The sequence below is a fragment of the Eurosta solidaginis genome, chromosome 2, assembly GCF_040869045.1.
Source record: "Eurosta solidaginis isolate ZX-2024a chromosome 2, ASM4086904v1, whole genome shotgun sequence".
Classification (NCBI taxonomy): Eukaryota; Metazoa; Arthropoda; class Insecta; order Diptera; family Tephritidae; genus Eurosta; species Eurosta solidaginis.
This window is the reverse complement of record NC_090320.1, coordinates 194,727,081-194,742,376: the sequence shown is the minus strand read 5'-3', so window position 1 is coordinate 194,742,376 and position 15,296 is coordinate 194,727,081. Positions and strand designations below refer to the sequence as shown.

General features: G+C 45.4%; 1 protein-coding gene across 1 annotated transcript; it reads left to right on the top strand.

Moving 5' to 3' along the window:
• The first annotated feature begins 249 nt into the window (after positions 1–249).
• Positions 250–4,578, top strand: LOC137242524 (serine protease grass-like). The gene is made up of 4 exons (XM_067769802.1): positions 250–597; positions 3,378–3,634; positions 3,709–3,911; positions 4,039–4,578. The coding sequence occupies exons 1-4, from the start codon at positions 316–318 to the stop codon at positions 4,365–4,367; spliced, it is 1,071 nt and encodes a 356-aa protein (XP_067625903.1). The 5' UTR covers positions 250–315; the 3' UTR covers positions 4,368–4,578.
• The last annotated feature ends 10,718 nt before the right edge of the window (positions 4,579–15,296 follow it).

Sequence of the window (15,296 nt, the reverse complement as noted above, 5' to 3'; positions counted from 1 at the left end):
AACTATAAATAGTCCATACATTATGTATGTATGTAAACGTATGTATATAATTTAAAATGCTTAATAATTCAGTTGATGTCATATTTATTTCGAATGGCTGCTTTCAAGGTTTCTTTTGAGATAAGCGTCGCTTCCAGTGAATTCAAAACTTCTTCAAACTTTTTTTTTGCAAATTTGTACAGCATTTGTACGTTAAAACTCAACATTTATGAACACCTATAAAAAAGCGATAACTTTTTATGCATCCACATAAAATTTGTATCGGCGGACAGTATTGTGGTGTTGTTCATTGAATGAAGTTTACTTCAACGTACAATGACTTTCGTTATCGGGAACTGTAGAGCAAGGCTTTATAAATACATTAAAATGATTCGACATGGGTGTGAATATTTGTTGTTCTTAACTGCAATAATTTTGATGTTAACTTTAAACAGTTGTGCAACTGCCGTCACCTGTCGAACGCCATTTGGAGCGTTAGGTGATGCGCAAGCGTTACAAGATTGCAAACCAATGAGTGACTTTATTACGCGATATGGATTAAATTTGACACAGGATCAAAGACATTTTCTTAAAGAAAGTTTTGTGAGCTATCCACTTGTAAGTTTATATTCGAAATGATTTTAATAAATCAACATATAGTTAATGCAAAGAATGCAGGTGAATATCTTTAACATGGGTGCTAAAAGTGTCAGTGTTGACGACATTTTTGGCAGGTTCAACAAGCATATTACATGTTCAAAAATAAAAAAAAGTAATCTTAAAGGTTGCCCGGAAATATATATAAATCGTCGTTGGCCGTAACTTAATAATAACGTATACGCTTTCTCATGACGGTACATTCGGCCTTCAACGTTTTTTTTTTATCGTCATACTAAAAGCGATGGCCACCCCTTTGCCAAATATATCAAAAACTAATAAATTAGACATCAAAATTACTCTGGAAAAAGTTTGTAAAAATAAGTAAGGTAGTTTAAATTCGAGCGAAACCGAGCATTATATACTCAGTTGTGTGATCTCATTCATATATACATATATTAATGATACATGCAAGGAGAAATGTAACGAGCATTACCTATATTGAAAGCTGAAATATACTACTTATACATATGCAAACATCGCTTGCGAAGTAAAATATTAAAAAGTGAATACCCTTAAAATAATGCTAGTACACAGTTTCCTTAGAACTGGACGATTTTTGATCGAATTATGGCATTAAAAGTAGTGTTGGGGAGAGAAAACCCAAAAAGAGCAGGGTCACGCACATTTACAACTTTTTCGTTAATTTTTGTACTTTGCTCTATCATACTGATAATGTAGTTACGTAAATTAAATATATTGCAAATTTTGTTAAGATTAAACCTTTCAAAACCTTTTTTTCAAAAAAGGACGTGGTCCTCAAACGGGTTTGCTAAGATCTAGATATAATACCCATAACCATACTTTTATCAAATAGTACCAACGGATTTCAAAATTTTTTTAATTTTCTTCTACCAAATGAGGGCGGTGCCACGAAATTTTACTAAAATTATATTTTGCGCCATAAAGTTAATCCAATCGAGTATTAACTTCCCTAAGACTTATGGGGCGACATCAATCGATAAAGATATAGATCATATACAAAATTCATTAAGCCATGACTGTTCACCAAAAAATTAATTTGACATAAACCAAAAATTTTTTAAATTGTGCATACCAAAATAAACTTGAGAAAAATTGACTAAATCGATTGGCGCCACGCCCACTTTTATATAAAAGAATTTTTAAGAGCCCTTAGGTTAGGTTAGGACCTTAGTCGAATATAAAAGGCAATATCTTTGCGAAAAATAACTTTATCATGGCTATTTACTTCTTAAGTATATTTATAACAGAAAAATGAGAAAATAAAAGAATTTTGGAAATGGGTGTAGTACCGCCTCTTTTTTGACAGTCCTTTGTTTACGTTCTGGTAGGCCATAACTTGAAATAATATCCCTTATAAAGAAAAGTGCTTCTTATAAGACTGGGAAAAATAAAATAAATACGCCCACTTTATATAATTCTGAGAAATTTTGATTAAGTCATGTCCCTCCCTTCGTCCGTTCGTTAACACGATAACTTGGGCAAATATAGAAATATCTTCACCGGTATACGAGCTTATCTATCCTTGCTAAATTATACATATATACTGAGTGAATATAATCAAAATCGATTAAAGAGAACGCCCACTTTTCCTAATGGTCTAACTTTAACATAGTTATTACTCTATGGTATATAAGTACATTTGACTGATATTCTACATCAGTAGTGGTATGGTTGAGCTAAGAACGAAACTTAAATAAATTCCGAGAATGGGCGTGACCCGCCCCTTTTTGCTACTCTTTCCCAAATACTTTTAATGTCATAAGTCGAACAAAAATCTACCAATCCGAATGAAATTTCGCATAAACATTTTTTTCATAGCTACAACTGTTAAATTGCATTTTTACCCGCTCAAGTTCATTAGTTGTAGCCTCTGTATCCTTTTTGCTTTTTTTCAACGAAAATGAGTTCAGAATAGCATCGTATATGTATTACTGCGTAGCCTTATACCACTATTAAACACACAAATCAAACAACAACAGCATTTCAAGTGTACAGCTGGGTATGTAATGTTAGATTTAACCCGAACTTAGATTTTCTTACTTGTTTTTCTTTATATTTGACAGGTCAGTTTCATGGTTGACCGCTGCCTATGTATCGCCACCTATTTCTGCAAAACGGCCCTTTAACCGGTGAAATTTGGTGTGTTTGTGACACCATCCAGTTGAAAAGGTTGGCCGCTTCCCTTAATTGTGGCAATACAAGGCAAAAATTGCAGAAGATTTTTTATATATTGAAAGAAGCACTGATCTAGGTAAACTTGCAGGAACCTGATGCTGTTAAATCTGTTTTTTAAAATATTAAAAAGAAAGTCGTCAAAGTTATTGTCATGGTTCAATTATATGGTTGGCTCATCTCATCAGCTGATTTTATTTATTTCATTGCATGGCCGATGGGATTGTCAAAAGGAGATGGCAAACTCAAAATGAAACCAACACATTGGCAACATTTTCTTACACATACAAAAACTGCTAAGTTTTATGTTTCCATTCCATACCATTCGCACCAACACCAATAAACAGATTTTGACAATTTGAACAGACATATTTTGTTGCTTTACAGATGAGCCAACCATATTTAGTTGAACCATGGTTATTGTATAATGATTTGGAGTATGATATTTGAAGATTTTTGATAAACAATTTTCTGGCGCTGACGTGCTCTATCAATATTGAGAAAACATTGACTTTTATTTTAAAAAATAGTTTAGTAGAAGACATTCAATTTATAAATATTCTCTATGTTCTATTTAATTTAAGCGTATTATTTGCTGCGATATTGACTTCGATCCCGTTCGCGCATTCAGTTCAGTTGGTGCGGAAATTCTACGTATTCAAGCATACTTTTGTGGAGATAATACACGTAAACGTATATCATTCGGCTCTGAGAGTACTTTTCTTGCACACCCCTGGTCCGTACTACTCATCTATAATAGTGATCGTAAATTTCAATGTGGTGGTACTTTGATTACGAATCGCTACGTCCTTACTGCGGCGCATTGCGTAACAACAAATCTGTGAGTATTTAATAAATTTTTTAGAATGCTAAAATATAAAACTTAGTACTTTCCGGTTTTATTAAAATTTCCAGCATTGGTGTCCGCCTGGGCGAACACAATATTGATATAGAGATCGACTGTGAGTTAGATGAAATGGGCGAAGAACATTGCTTGGCTCCGGCACTAGATGTTAGCGTTGAAAAAGTGATCAGGCATTCAATGTTTTCTACAGCTAATTATGATAATGATATAGCATTACTGCGTATTATTTCCGGTTGGGGCGCCACCGAGAACTGTAATTGATAGATATATATATGCTTAATGTACCTTAATACCAATTCTGAACAGTGATGTCATCTGACATTACTTATCAGACACTATCTGGCATTACTAATTCTGATTCTTTCATAATCTCTTTTTAGCATCATTTTCAAATGTACATCGTGAGGCAATAATACCAATTATTACACGAGACAACTGCCAGTTGGTTCACCGTCGTCGCGATGTTGATACCACAAAGCTTTGTACACGTGGAATTAAGGGCGAGGACACATGCAAAGGAGATTCAGGTGGTCCACTTTATGTACGTGTTGAGGCCAGTGAAGGAAATGGTGATCATAAATTTCGGTATATGCAAGTCGGTGTGACATCTGTGGGCTACCAGATGTGTGGCACAAAGCGGAATATACCAGCAATATATACAAATATAGCATCGTTCATTGATTGGATTGCGTACAATTTAGAGTTGTGATGTTGTGAATGTAATTGCGTGATTCGCGATAAAAAATGATTATTTCGAAAAATCCGGAAATTTTTCTACTAAAGCACATTGATTCGAAAGGGTATGAATTATCTATTTATATAAATACTAGCCTTTACCCGCGGCCCCGTCCGCAAGGAGAAAATAAAATATATGTGCTATTCACGTTAGCCTGCTTATCAAGTTGTCTGTTTAAAAATTTTTTCTGTCAATGTATTTTATTTTTTAATACAGTAAAAAAAAAGAACTAACTGAGCTGATGGGCACGCTTACATGAATAGTACAATACACTTTTTTCGAATTAAAAAAAATACATTTTGTTTCTAAGTTAAATTAATTGATATGACAGGGGTGAAAGAATTACTACTCATAGAACAAAGGAGTGAAACTACAATTAGCTAAAACCAAAAAGAAGTTTTTAAATGAAAGCAGTGTTGCTTTTTCGGGTATTTAGTTGGTTAAAATATTACAAAAATTTTAATTATAGTTGTAATAGTTCGTTACAGGATTCATTTAAAAATAGAACGAAAAAGCTGTGATATATTAAAGATAAAACATACCGAATTTTAATTACGAATAATTTGCCGTAAATCCACGGCCATGTGTGCTGAATTACCGGTTTCGAAGAGACCTAAAATGATCCCGGAAGTGTCCCTAAATGACACCAAATAGTCACGAAATGATGCCGACGGGATACTGGACAAATCTCGAAAACTATCCAGAAATGATGCCGGAAGGGTCCCAAAATAATCCCGAAGTAGTCACGAAAAGTCCCGAAATGACCCTGACGGGATCCCGGACGGATCCCGAAAACCATCCAGATTTGATTCCTGAACGGTCCGAAAATGATCCCGATATAGTTCGAAAAAGTCCCGAAAAAACTCTGACGGGATCCCGGACAAATCCCGAAAATCGCACAGAAATTATCCCGGAGGAGTCCCAAAATGATTCCGAAATAGTAGTCACGAAAAAGGCCCGAAATGACCCTGACGGGATCCCGAAAACCATCCAGAAATGACTCTGGAGGGATCCCCAAATGATCCCGGAAAAGTCCACAAACCATCCAGAATTGATCTCTGAAGGTTCCGCAAATGATCCCGAAATAGTCCCGAAAGTCACGAAAAACTCAGACCCATCCCGAAAATCATGAAGAAATTATCCTGGAAGGGTCCCAAAATTACCCCGAAATAACTCTGACGGGATCCCGGACAGATCCCGAAAATCATCCAGAACTGAGCTCTGAAACGCCCCAAATAATCCAGAAATAGTCCGGAAAAAGTCCCGAAACAGGACAGATCCCGAAAATCACCCAGAAATTATGCCGGAGGGGTCCCAAAATGATTCCGAAATAGTCCCGAAAAAGTCCCGAAATGACCTTGAGGGGATCCCAGACCGATACCGAAAACCATCCAGAATTGATCTCTAAAGGGTCCGCAATTTATCCCAGATAAAGTCGCGAAAAAACTACGAAGGGATCCCGAACAGATCCCGAAAATCATAGAGAAATTATCCCGGAAGGGTCCCAAAATGATCCCGAAATAGTCCCGAAAAGGCGCGAAATAACCCTGACGGGATCCCGGACGGATCCCGAAAACCACCCAGAAATGATCTTTAAGGGCAACTGACCCCGAAATAGTCGTGAAAAAGTCCCCAAATTCATCCAGAAATTATCCCTGAAGGATCCCCAAATGATCCAAGAACAGTCTCGAAACTCCCTGACATTTTCCCGAAAAAGTAAAAAAATAAACCCGACGGGATCTCGGACGGATCCCGAAAACGATCCAGAAATGATGCCGGAAGGGGCCCCAAATGATCCCGAAAAATTCCCGAAATTCCCCCAATGAGATCCCGGACGGATCCCGGACCATCCAGAAATGATGCCGGTTGGTACCCCAAAATGATCCCGAAATAGGCCAGAAATGACCCCGTCGGGATCCCGGACGGATCCCCAAAAGTATACAGAAATGATGCTGGAAGGTGAAATGATCCCCTTAAAGAAAGATGAAAAATGAAATAATCCCCTTATAGTTCCGAAATGATCCTGACGGGATTCCCGGCGGATCCCGGAAACTATCCAGAAATGATGCCGGAAAGGTTCCCAAGTTATCCCCAAATAGTCCCGAAATTACCCTGACGGTATCCCGGACGGATCACGAAAACCATCCGGAAATGATGGCGAAAGGGTCCCCAAATGATCCCGCATTAGTCGCGGGTTCCGAAATGACCCTGACGGGATCCCCGAAGGATCCCGGAAACTATCCAGAAATGATGCCGGAAAGGTTCCCAAGTTATCCCCAAATAGTCCCGAAATTACCCTGACGGTATCCCGGACGGATACCGAAAACCATCTAGAAAAGTGGCCGGAAGATACCCCAAATGATCCCGAAAAAGTCCTGAAATGATCCAGACGGGATCCCGGACGAATCCCGAAACCTATCCATCTAGGTACCCCAAATGATCCCGAAATAGTCCCGAAATGACCCCGCCGGGATCACGGGCGGATCCCGAAAAAGTCCTGAAATGACCCCGACGGGATCCCGTACGGATCCCGAAAATCATCCAGAAATGATGAAGGTAGGTACCCAAATGATCCCGAAATAGTCCCGAAATGATCCCGACGGGATCCCGGACGGATCCCGAAAACCAACCAGAAATGATGCCGGTAGGTACCCCAAATGGTCCCTAAAACTATCCAGAAATGATGCCGGAAAGGTCCCCAAATAACCCCCTAATAGTCCCGAAATTACGCCGACGGAATCCCGGACGTATCCGGAAACCATCCAGAAATGATGCCGAAGGAGACCCCAAATGATCCTGCTAAAGTCCCAAAATGACCCCGACAGGGTCCCGGACGGATCCCGTAAACCATCCAGAAATGATGCCGGTAGGTACCCCAAATGGTCCCGATATGACCCCGTCGGGATCCCGAACGGATCCCTAAAACTATCCAGAAATGATACCGAAGGGGTCCCCAAATGATCCTGTATTAGTCGAGAAAAAGTTCCGAAATGACTCCGACGGGATCCCGGATGGATCCCGAAAACCATATAGAAATGATGCCGGAAGAGACCCCAAATGATCCCGCAAAGGTCCCAAAATGACCCCGACAGGATCCCGGACGGATCCCGAAAACCATCCAGAAATGATGCCGGGAGAGACCCCAAATGATCCGGCAAAAGTCCCAAAATGACCCCGACAGGATCCCGGACGGATCCCGTAAACCATCCAGAAATGATGCCGGAAGAGAACCCAAATGATCCCGCAAAGGTCCCAAAATGACCCCGACAGGATCCCGGACGGATCCCGAAAACCATCCAGAAATGATGCCGGGAGAGACCCCAAATGATCCGGCAAAAGTCCCAAAATGACCCCGACAGGATCCCGGACGGATCCGGAAACCATCCAGAAATGATGCCAAAGGAGACCCCAAGTGATCCTGCTAAAGTCCCAAAATGACCCCGACAGGATCCCGGACGGATCCCGAAAACCATCCAGAAATGATGCCGGGAGAGACCCCAAATGATCCGGCAAAAGTCCCAAAATGACCCCGACAGGATCCCGGACGGATCCCGTAAACCATCCAGAAATGATGCCGGAAGAGAACCCAAATGATCCCGCAAAAGGCCCAAAATGACCCCGACAGGATCCCGGACGGATCCCGTAAACCATCCAGAAATGATGCCGGAAGAGACCCCAAATGATCCCGCAAAAGTCCCAAAATGACCCCGACAGGATCCCGGACGGATGCCGGAAGAGACCCCAAATGATCCCGCAAAAGTCTCAAAATGACCCCGACAGGATCCCGGACGGATCCTGTAAACCATCCAGAAATGATGCCGGAAGAGACCCCAAATGATCCCGCAAAAGTCCCAAAATGACCCCGACAGGATCCCGGACGGATCCCGAAAACCATCCAGAAATGATGCCGGAAGAGACCCCAAATGATCCCGCAAAAGTCCCAAAATGACCCCGACAGGATCCCGGACGGATCCCGAAAACCATCCAGAAATGATGCCGGAATGGACCCCAAATGGTCCCGAAATGACACCGACGGGATCCCGGACGGATACCGAAAACCATCCAGAAATGATGCCGGCAGGTACCCCAAATTATCCCGAAATAGTCCCGAAATGACCCTGACGGGATCCCGGACGGATCCCGAAAACCATCCAGATTTGATTCCTGAACGGTCCGAAAATGATCCCGATATAGTTCGAAAAAGTCCCGAAAAAACTCTGACGGGATCCCGGACAAATCCCGAAAATCGCACAGAAATTATCCCGGAGGAGTCCCAAAATGATTCCGAAATAGTAGTCACGAAAAAGGCCCGAAATGACCCTGACGGGATCCCGAAAACCATCCAGAAATGACTCTGGAGGGATCCCCAAATGATCCCGGAAAAGTCCACAAACCATCCAGAATTGATCTCTGAAGGTTCCGCAAATGATCCCGAAATAGTCCCGAAAGTCACGAAAAACTCAGACCGATCCCGAAAATCATGAAGAAATTATCCTGGAAGGGTCCCAAAATTACCCCGAAATAACTCTGACGGGATCCCGGACAGATCCCGAAAATCATCCAGAACTGAGCTCTGAAACGCCCCAAATAATCCAGAAATAGTCCGGAAAAAGTCCCGAAACAGGACAGATCCCGAAAATCACCCAGAAATTATGCCGGAGGGGTCCCAAAATGATTCCGAAATAGTCCCGAAAAAGTCCCGAAATGACCTTGAGGGGATCCCAGACCGATACCGAAAACCATCCAGAATTGATCTCTAAAGGGTCCGCAATTTATCCCAGATAAAGTCGCGAAAAAACTACGAAGGGATCCCGAACAGATCCCGAAAATCATAGAGAAATTATCCCGGAAGGGTCCCAAAATGATCCCGAAATAGTCCCGAAAAGGCGCGAAATAACCCTGACGGGATCCCGGACGGATCCCGAAAACCACCCAGAAATGATCTTTAAGGGCAACTGACCCCGAAATAGTCGTGAAAAAGTCCCGAAATTCATCCAGAAATTATCCCTGAAGGATCCCCAAATGATCCAAGAACAGTCTCGAAACTCCCTGACATTTTCCCGAAAAAGTAAAAAAATAAACCCGACGGGATCTCGGACGGATCCCGAAAACGATCCAGAAATGATGCCGGAAGGGGCCCCAAATGATCCCGAAAAATTCCCGAAATTCCCCCAATGGGATCCCGGACGGATCCCGGACCATCCAGAAATGATGCCGGTTGGTACCCCAAAATGATCCCGAAATAGGCCAGAAATGACCCCGTCGGGATCCCGGACGGATCCCCAAAAGTATACAGAAATGATGCTGGAAGGTGAAATGATCCCCTTAAAGAAAGATGAAAAATGAAATAATCCCCTTATAGTTCCGAAATGATCCTGACGGGATTCCCGGCGGATCCCGGAAACTATCCAGAAATGATGCCGGAAAGGTTCCCAAGTTATCCCCAAATAGTCCCGAAATTACCCTGACGGTATCCCGGACGGATCACGAAAACCATCCGGAAATGATGGCGAAAGGGTCCCCAAATGATCCCGCATTAGTCGCGGGTTCCGAAATGACCCTGACGGGATCCCCGAAGGATCCCGGAAACTATCCAGAAATGATGCCGGAAAGGTTCCCAAGTTATCCCCAAATAGTCCCGAAATTACCCTGACGGTATCCCGGACGGATACCGAAAACCATCTAGAAAAGTGGCCGGAAGATACCCCAAATGATCCCGAAAAAGTCCTGAAATGATCCAGACGGGATCCCGGACGAATCCCGAAACCTATCCATCTAGGTACCCCAAATGATCCCGAAATAGTCCCGAAATGACCCCGCCGGGATCACGGGCGGATCCCGAAAAAGTCCTGAAATGACCCCGACGGGATCCCGTACGGATCCCGAAAATCATCCAGAAATGATGAAGGTAGGTACCCAAATGATCCCGAAATAGTCCCGAAATGATCCCGACGGGATCCCGGACGGATCCCGAAAACCAACCAGAAATGATGCCGGTAGGTACCCCAAATGGTCCCTAAAACTATCCAGAAATGATGCCGGAAAGGTCCCCAAATAACCCCCTAATAGTCCCGAAATTACGCCGACGGAATCCCGGACGTATCCGGAAACCATCCAGAAATGATGCCGAAGGAGACCCCAAATGATCCTGCTAAAGTCCCAAAATGACCCCGACAGGGTCCCGGACGGATCCCGTAAACCATCCAGAAATGATGCCGGTAGGTACCCCAAATGGTCCCGATATGACCCCGTCGGGATCCCGAACGGATCCCTAAAACTATCCAGAAATGATACCGAAGGGGTCCCCAAATGATCCTGTATTAGTCGAGAAAAAGTTCCGAAATGACTCCGACGGGATCCCGGATGGATCCCGAAAACCATATAGAAATGATGCCGGAAGAGACCCCAAATGATCCCGCAAAGGTCCCAAAATGACCCCGACAGGATCCCGGACGGATCCCGAAAACCATCCAGAAATGATGCCGGGAGAGACCCCAAATGATCCGGCAAAAGTCCCAAAATGACCCCGACAGGATCCCGGACGGATCCCGTAAACCATCCAGAAATGATGCCGGAAGAGAACCCAAATGATCCCGCAAAGGTCCCAAAATGACCCCGACAGGATCCCGGACGGATCCCGAAAACCATCCAGAAATGATGCCGGGAGAGACCCCAAATGATCCGGCAAAAGTCCCAAAATGACCCCGACAGGATCCCGGACGGATCCGGAAACCATCCAGAAATGATGCCAAAGGAGACCCCAAGTGATCCTGCTAAAGTCCCAAAATGACCCCGACAGGATCCCGGACGGATCCCGAAAACCATCCAGAAATGATGCCGGGAGAGACCCCAAATGATCCGGCAAAAGTCCCAAAATGACCCCGACAGGATCCCGGACGGATCCCGTAAACCATCCAGAAATGATGCCGGAAGAGAACCCAAATGATCCCGCAAAAGGCCCAAAATGACCCCGACAGGATCCCGGACGGATCCCGTAAACCATCCAGAAATGATGCCGGAAGAGACCCCAAATGATCCCGCAAAAGTCCCAAAATGACCCCGACAGGATCCCGGACGGATCCCGTAAACCATCCAGAAATGATACCGGAAGAGACCCCAAATGATCCCGCAAAAGTCTCAAAATGACCCCGACAGGATCCCGGACGGATCCTGTAAACCATCCAGAAATGATGCCGGAAGAGACCCCAAATGATCCCGCAAAAGTCCCAAAATGACCCCGACAGGATCCCGGACGGATCCCGAAAACCATCCAGAAATGATGCCGGAAGAGACCCCAAATGATCCCGCAAAAGTCCCAAAATGACCCCGACAGGATCCCGGACGGATCCCGAAAACCATCCAGAAATGATGCCGGAATGGACCCCAAATGGTCCCGAAATGACACCGACGGGATCCCGGACGGATACCGAAAACCATCCAGAAATGATGCCGGCAGGTACCCCAAATTATCCCGAAATAGTCCCGAAATGACCCTGACGGGATCGCGGACTGATTCCGAAAACCATCCAGAAATGATGCCGATAAGGTCCCCAAATGATCCTGTACTAGTCGAGAAAAAATTCCGAAATGAGTCCGACGGGATCCCGGATGGATCCCGAAAACCATCTAGAATTGATACCGGAAGGTACCCCAAATGATGCCGAAATAGTCCCGAAGTGACATCGACGGGATCCCGGACGGATCCCGAAAACCATCCAGAAATGATGCCGGAGGAGACCCCAAATGATCCCGCTAAAGACCCAAAATGACCCCGACAAGGTCCCGGACGGATCCCGTAAACCATCCAGAAATGATGCCGGAAGAGACCCCAAATGATCCCATAAAAGTCCCAAAATGACCCCGACAGGATCCCGGACGGATCCCGTAAACCATCCAGAAATGATGTCGGAAGAGACCCCAAATGATCCCGCAAAAGTCCCAAAATGACCCCGACAGGATCCCGGACGGATCCCGAAACCCATCCAGAAATGATGCCGGGAGAGACCCCAAATGATCCCGCAAAAGTCCCAAAATGACCCCAACAGGATCCCGGACGGATCCCGTAAACCATCCAGAAATGATGCCGGAGGAGACCCCAAATAATCCCGCTAAAGTCCCAAAATGACCCCGACAGGGTCCCGGACAGATCCCGTAAACCATCCAGAAATGATGCCGGAAGAGACCCCAAATGATCCCGCAAAAGTCCCAAAATGACCCCGACAGGATCCCATACGGATCCCGTAAACCATCCAGAAATGATACCGGAAGAGACCCCAAATGATCCCGCAAAAGTCCCAAAATGACCACGACAGGATCCCGGACGGATCCCGTAAACCATCCAGAAATGATGCCGGAGGAGACCCCAAATGATCCCGCAAAAGTCCCAAAATGACCGCGACAGGATCCCGGACGGATCCCGTAAACCATCCAGAAATGATGCCGGAAGAGACCCCAAATGATCCCGCAAAAGTCCCAAAATGACCCCGACAGGATCCCGGACGGATCCCGTAAACCATCCAGAAATGATGCCGGAGGAGACCCCAAATGATCCCGCAAAAGTCTCAAAATGACCCCGACAGGATCCCGGACGGATCCCGAAAACCATCCAGAAATGATGCTGGAAGAGGCCCCAAATGATCCCGCAAAAGTCCCAAAATGACCCCGACAGGATCCCGGACGGATCCCGTAAACCATCTAGAAATGATGCCGGAAGAGACCCCAAATGATCCCGCAAAAGTCCCAAAATGACGGCGACGGGATCCCGGACGGATCCCGTAAACCATCCAGAAATGATGCCGGAGGAGACCCCTAATGATCCCGCAAAAGTCTCAAAATGACCCCGACAGGATCCCGGACGGATCCCGAAAACCATCCAGAAATGATGCTGGAAGAGACCCCAAATGATCCGCAAAAGTCCCAAAATGACCCCGACAGGATCCCGGACGGATCCCGTAAACCATCCAGAAATGATGCCGGAAGAGACCCCAAATGATCCCGCAAAAGTCCCAAAATGACCGCGACAGGATCCCGGACGGATCCCGTAAATCATCCAGAAATGATGCCGGAAGAGACCCCAAATGATCCCGCAAAAGTCCCAAAATAACCCCGACAGGATCCCGGACGGATCCCGTAAACCATCCAGAAATGATGCCGGAGGAGACCCCAAATGATCCCGCTAAAGTCCCAAAATGACCACGACAGGGTCCCGGACGGATCTCGTAAACCATCCAGAAATGATGCCGGAAGAGACCCCAAATGATCCCGCAAAAGTCCCAAAATGACCCCGACAGGATCCCGGACGGATCCCGTAAACCATCCAGAAATGATGCCGGAAGAGACCCCAAATGATCCCGCAAAATTCCCAAAATGACCGCGACAGGATCCCGGACGGATCCCGTAAACCATCCATAAATGATGCCGGAAGAGACCCCAAATGATCCCGCAAAAGTCCCAAAATGACCCCGACAGGATCCCGGACGGATCCCGTAAACCATCCAGAAATGATGCCGGAGGAGACCCCAAATGATCCCGCAAAAGTCTCAAAATGACCCCGACAGGATCCCGGACGGATCCCGAAAACCATCCAGAAATGATGCTGGAAGAGACCCCAAATGATCCCGCAAAAGTCCCAAAATGACCCCGACAGGATCCCGGACGGATCCCGTAAACCATCCAGAAATGATGCCGGAGGAGACCCCAAATGATCCCGCTAAAGTCCCAAAATGACCCCGACAGGGTCCCGGACGGAGCCCGTAAGCCATCCAGAAATGATGCCGGAAGAGACCCCAAATGATCCCGCAAAAGTCCCAAAATGACCCCGACAGGATCCCGGACGGATCCGGTAAACCATCCAGAAATGATGCCGGAAGAGACCCCAAATCGCAAAAGTCCCAAAATGACGCCGACGGGATCCCGGACGGATCCCGTAAACCATCCAGAAATGATGCCGGAAGAGACCCCAAATGATCCCGCAAAAGTCCCAAAATGACCCCGACAGGATCCCGGACGGATCCCGTAAACCATCCAGAAATGATGCCGGAAGAGACCCCAAATGATCCCGCAAAAGTCCCAAAATGACCCCGACAGGATACCGGACGGATCCCGTAAACCATTCAGAAATGATGCCGGAAGAGACTCCAAATGATCCCGCAAAAGTCCCAAAATGACGCCGACGGGATCCCGGACGGATCCCGTAAACCATCCAGAAATGATGCCGGAAGAGACCCCAAATGATCCCGCAAAAGTCCCAAAATAACGCCGACGGGATCCCGGACGGATCCCTAAAACCATCCAGGAATGATTACGGAAAGGACCCAAACTGACCCCGAAAAAGTCCCGTAATGATCCCGGAAACCATCAAGAATTTATCTCTCGAAGGTACGCAAATGATCCCGAAAGTACCCCGACGGAATCCCGGACGGATTCCGAAAACCATCCAGAAATGATGCCGGAAGGGTCCCCAAATGATCGCGAAATAGTCCCGAAATGATTCCGGAATAGTCCCGAAAATGTCCCAAAATAACCCCGACGGGATCCCGGACGGATCCCGAAAACTATACAGAAATGATCCCGGAAGGGTCCCAAAATGATCCCGAAATAGTCCCGAAAAAGTCCCGAAATTACCCCGGCGTAATCCCGGACCGATCCCGAAAACCATCCAGAAATGATCCCGGAGGGTCTCGATATGACCCTTACGGGATTACAAATAAGGTGAAGCTAATTATAAAACCATGTTAATAAGGCAGCAGGCGCATTGGAGCGAATAAAAAGTTACATAGAAACATACAGGTAAAGCTAATAAAAGCGTGCTAATAAAAACAATTGATGGAGGGCGGATGGCGGGAGTAGAGGAGAGGACCACTGATCGTTCCTCCAAAATTGTCTAGATCTCGTTCTGTATGT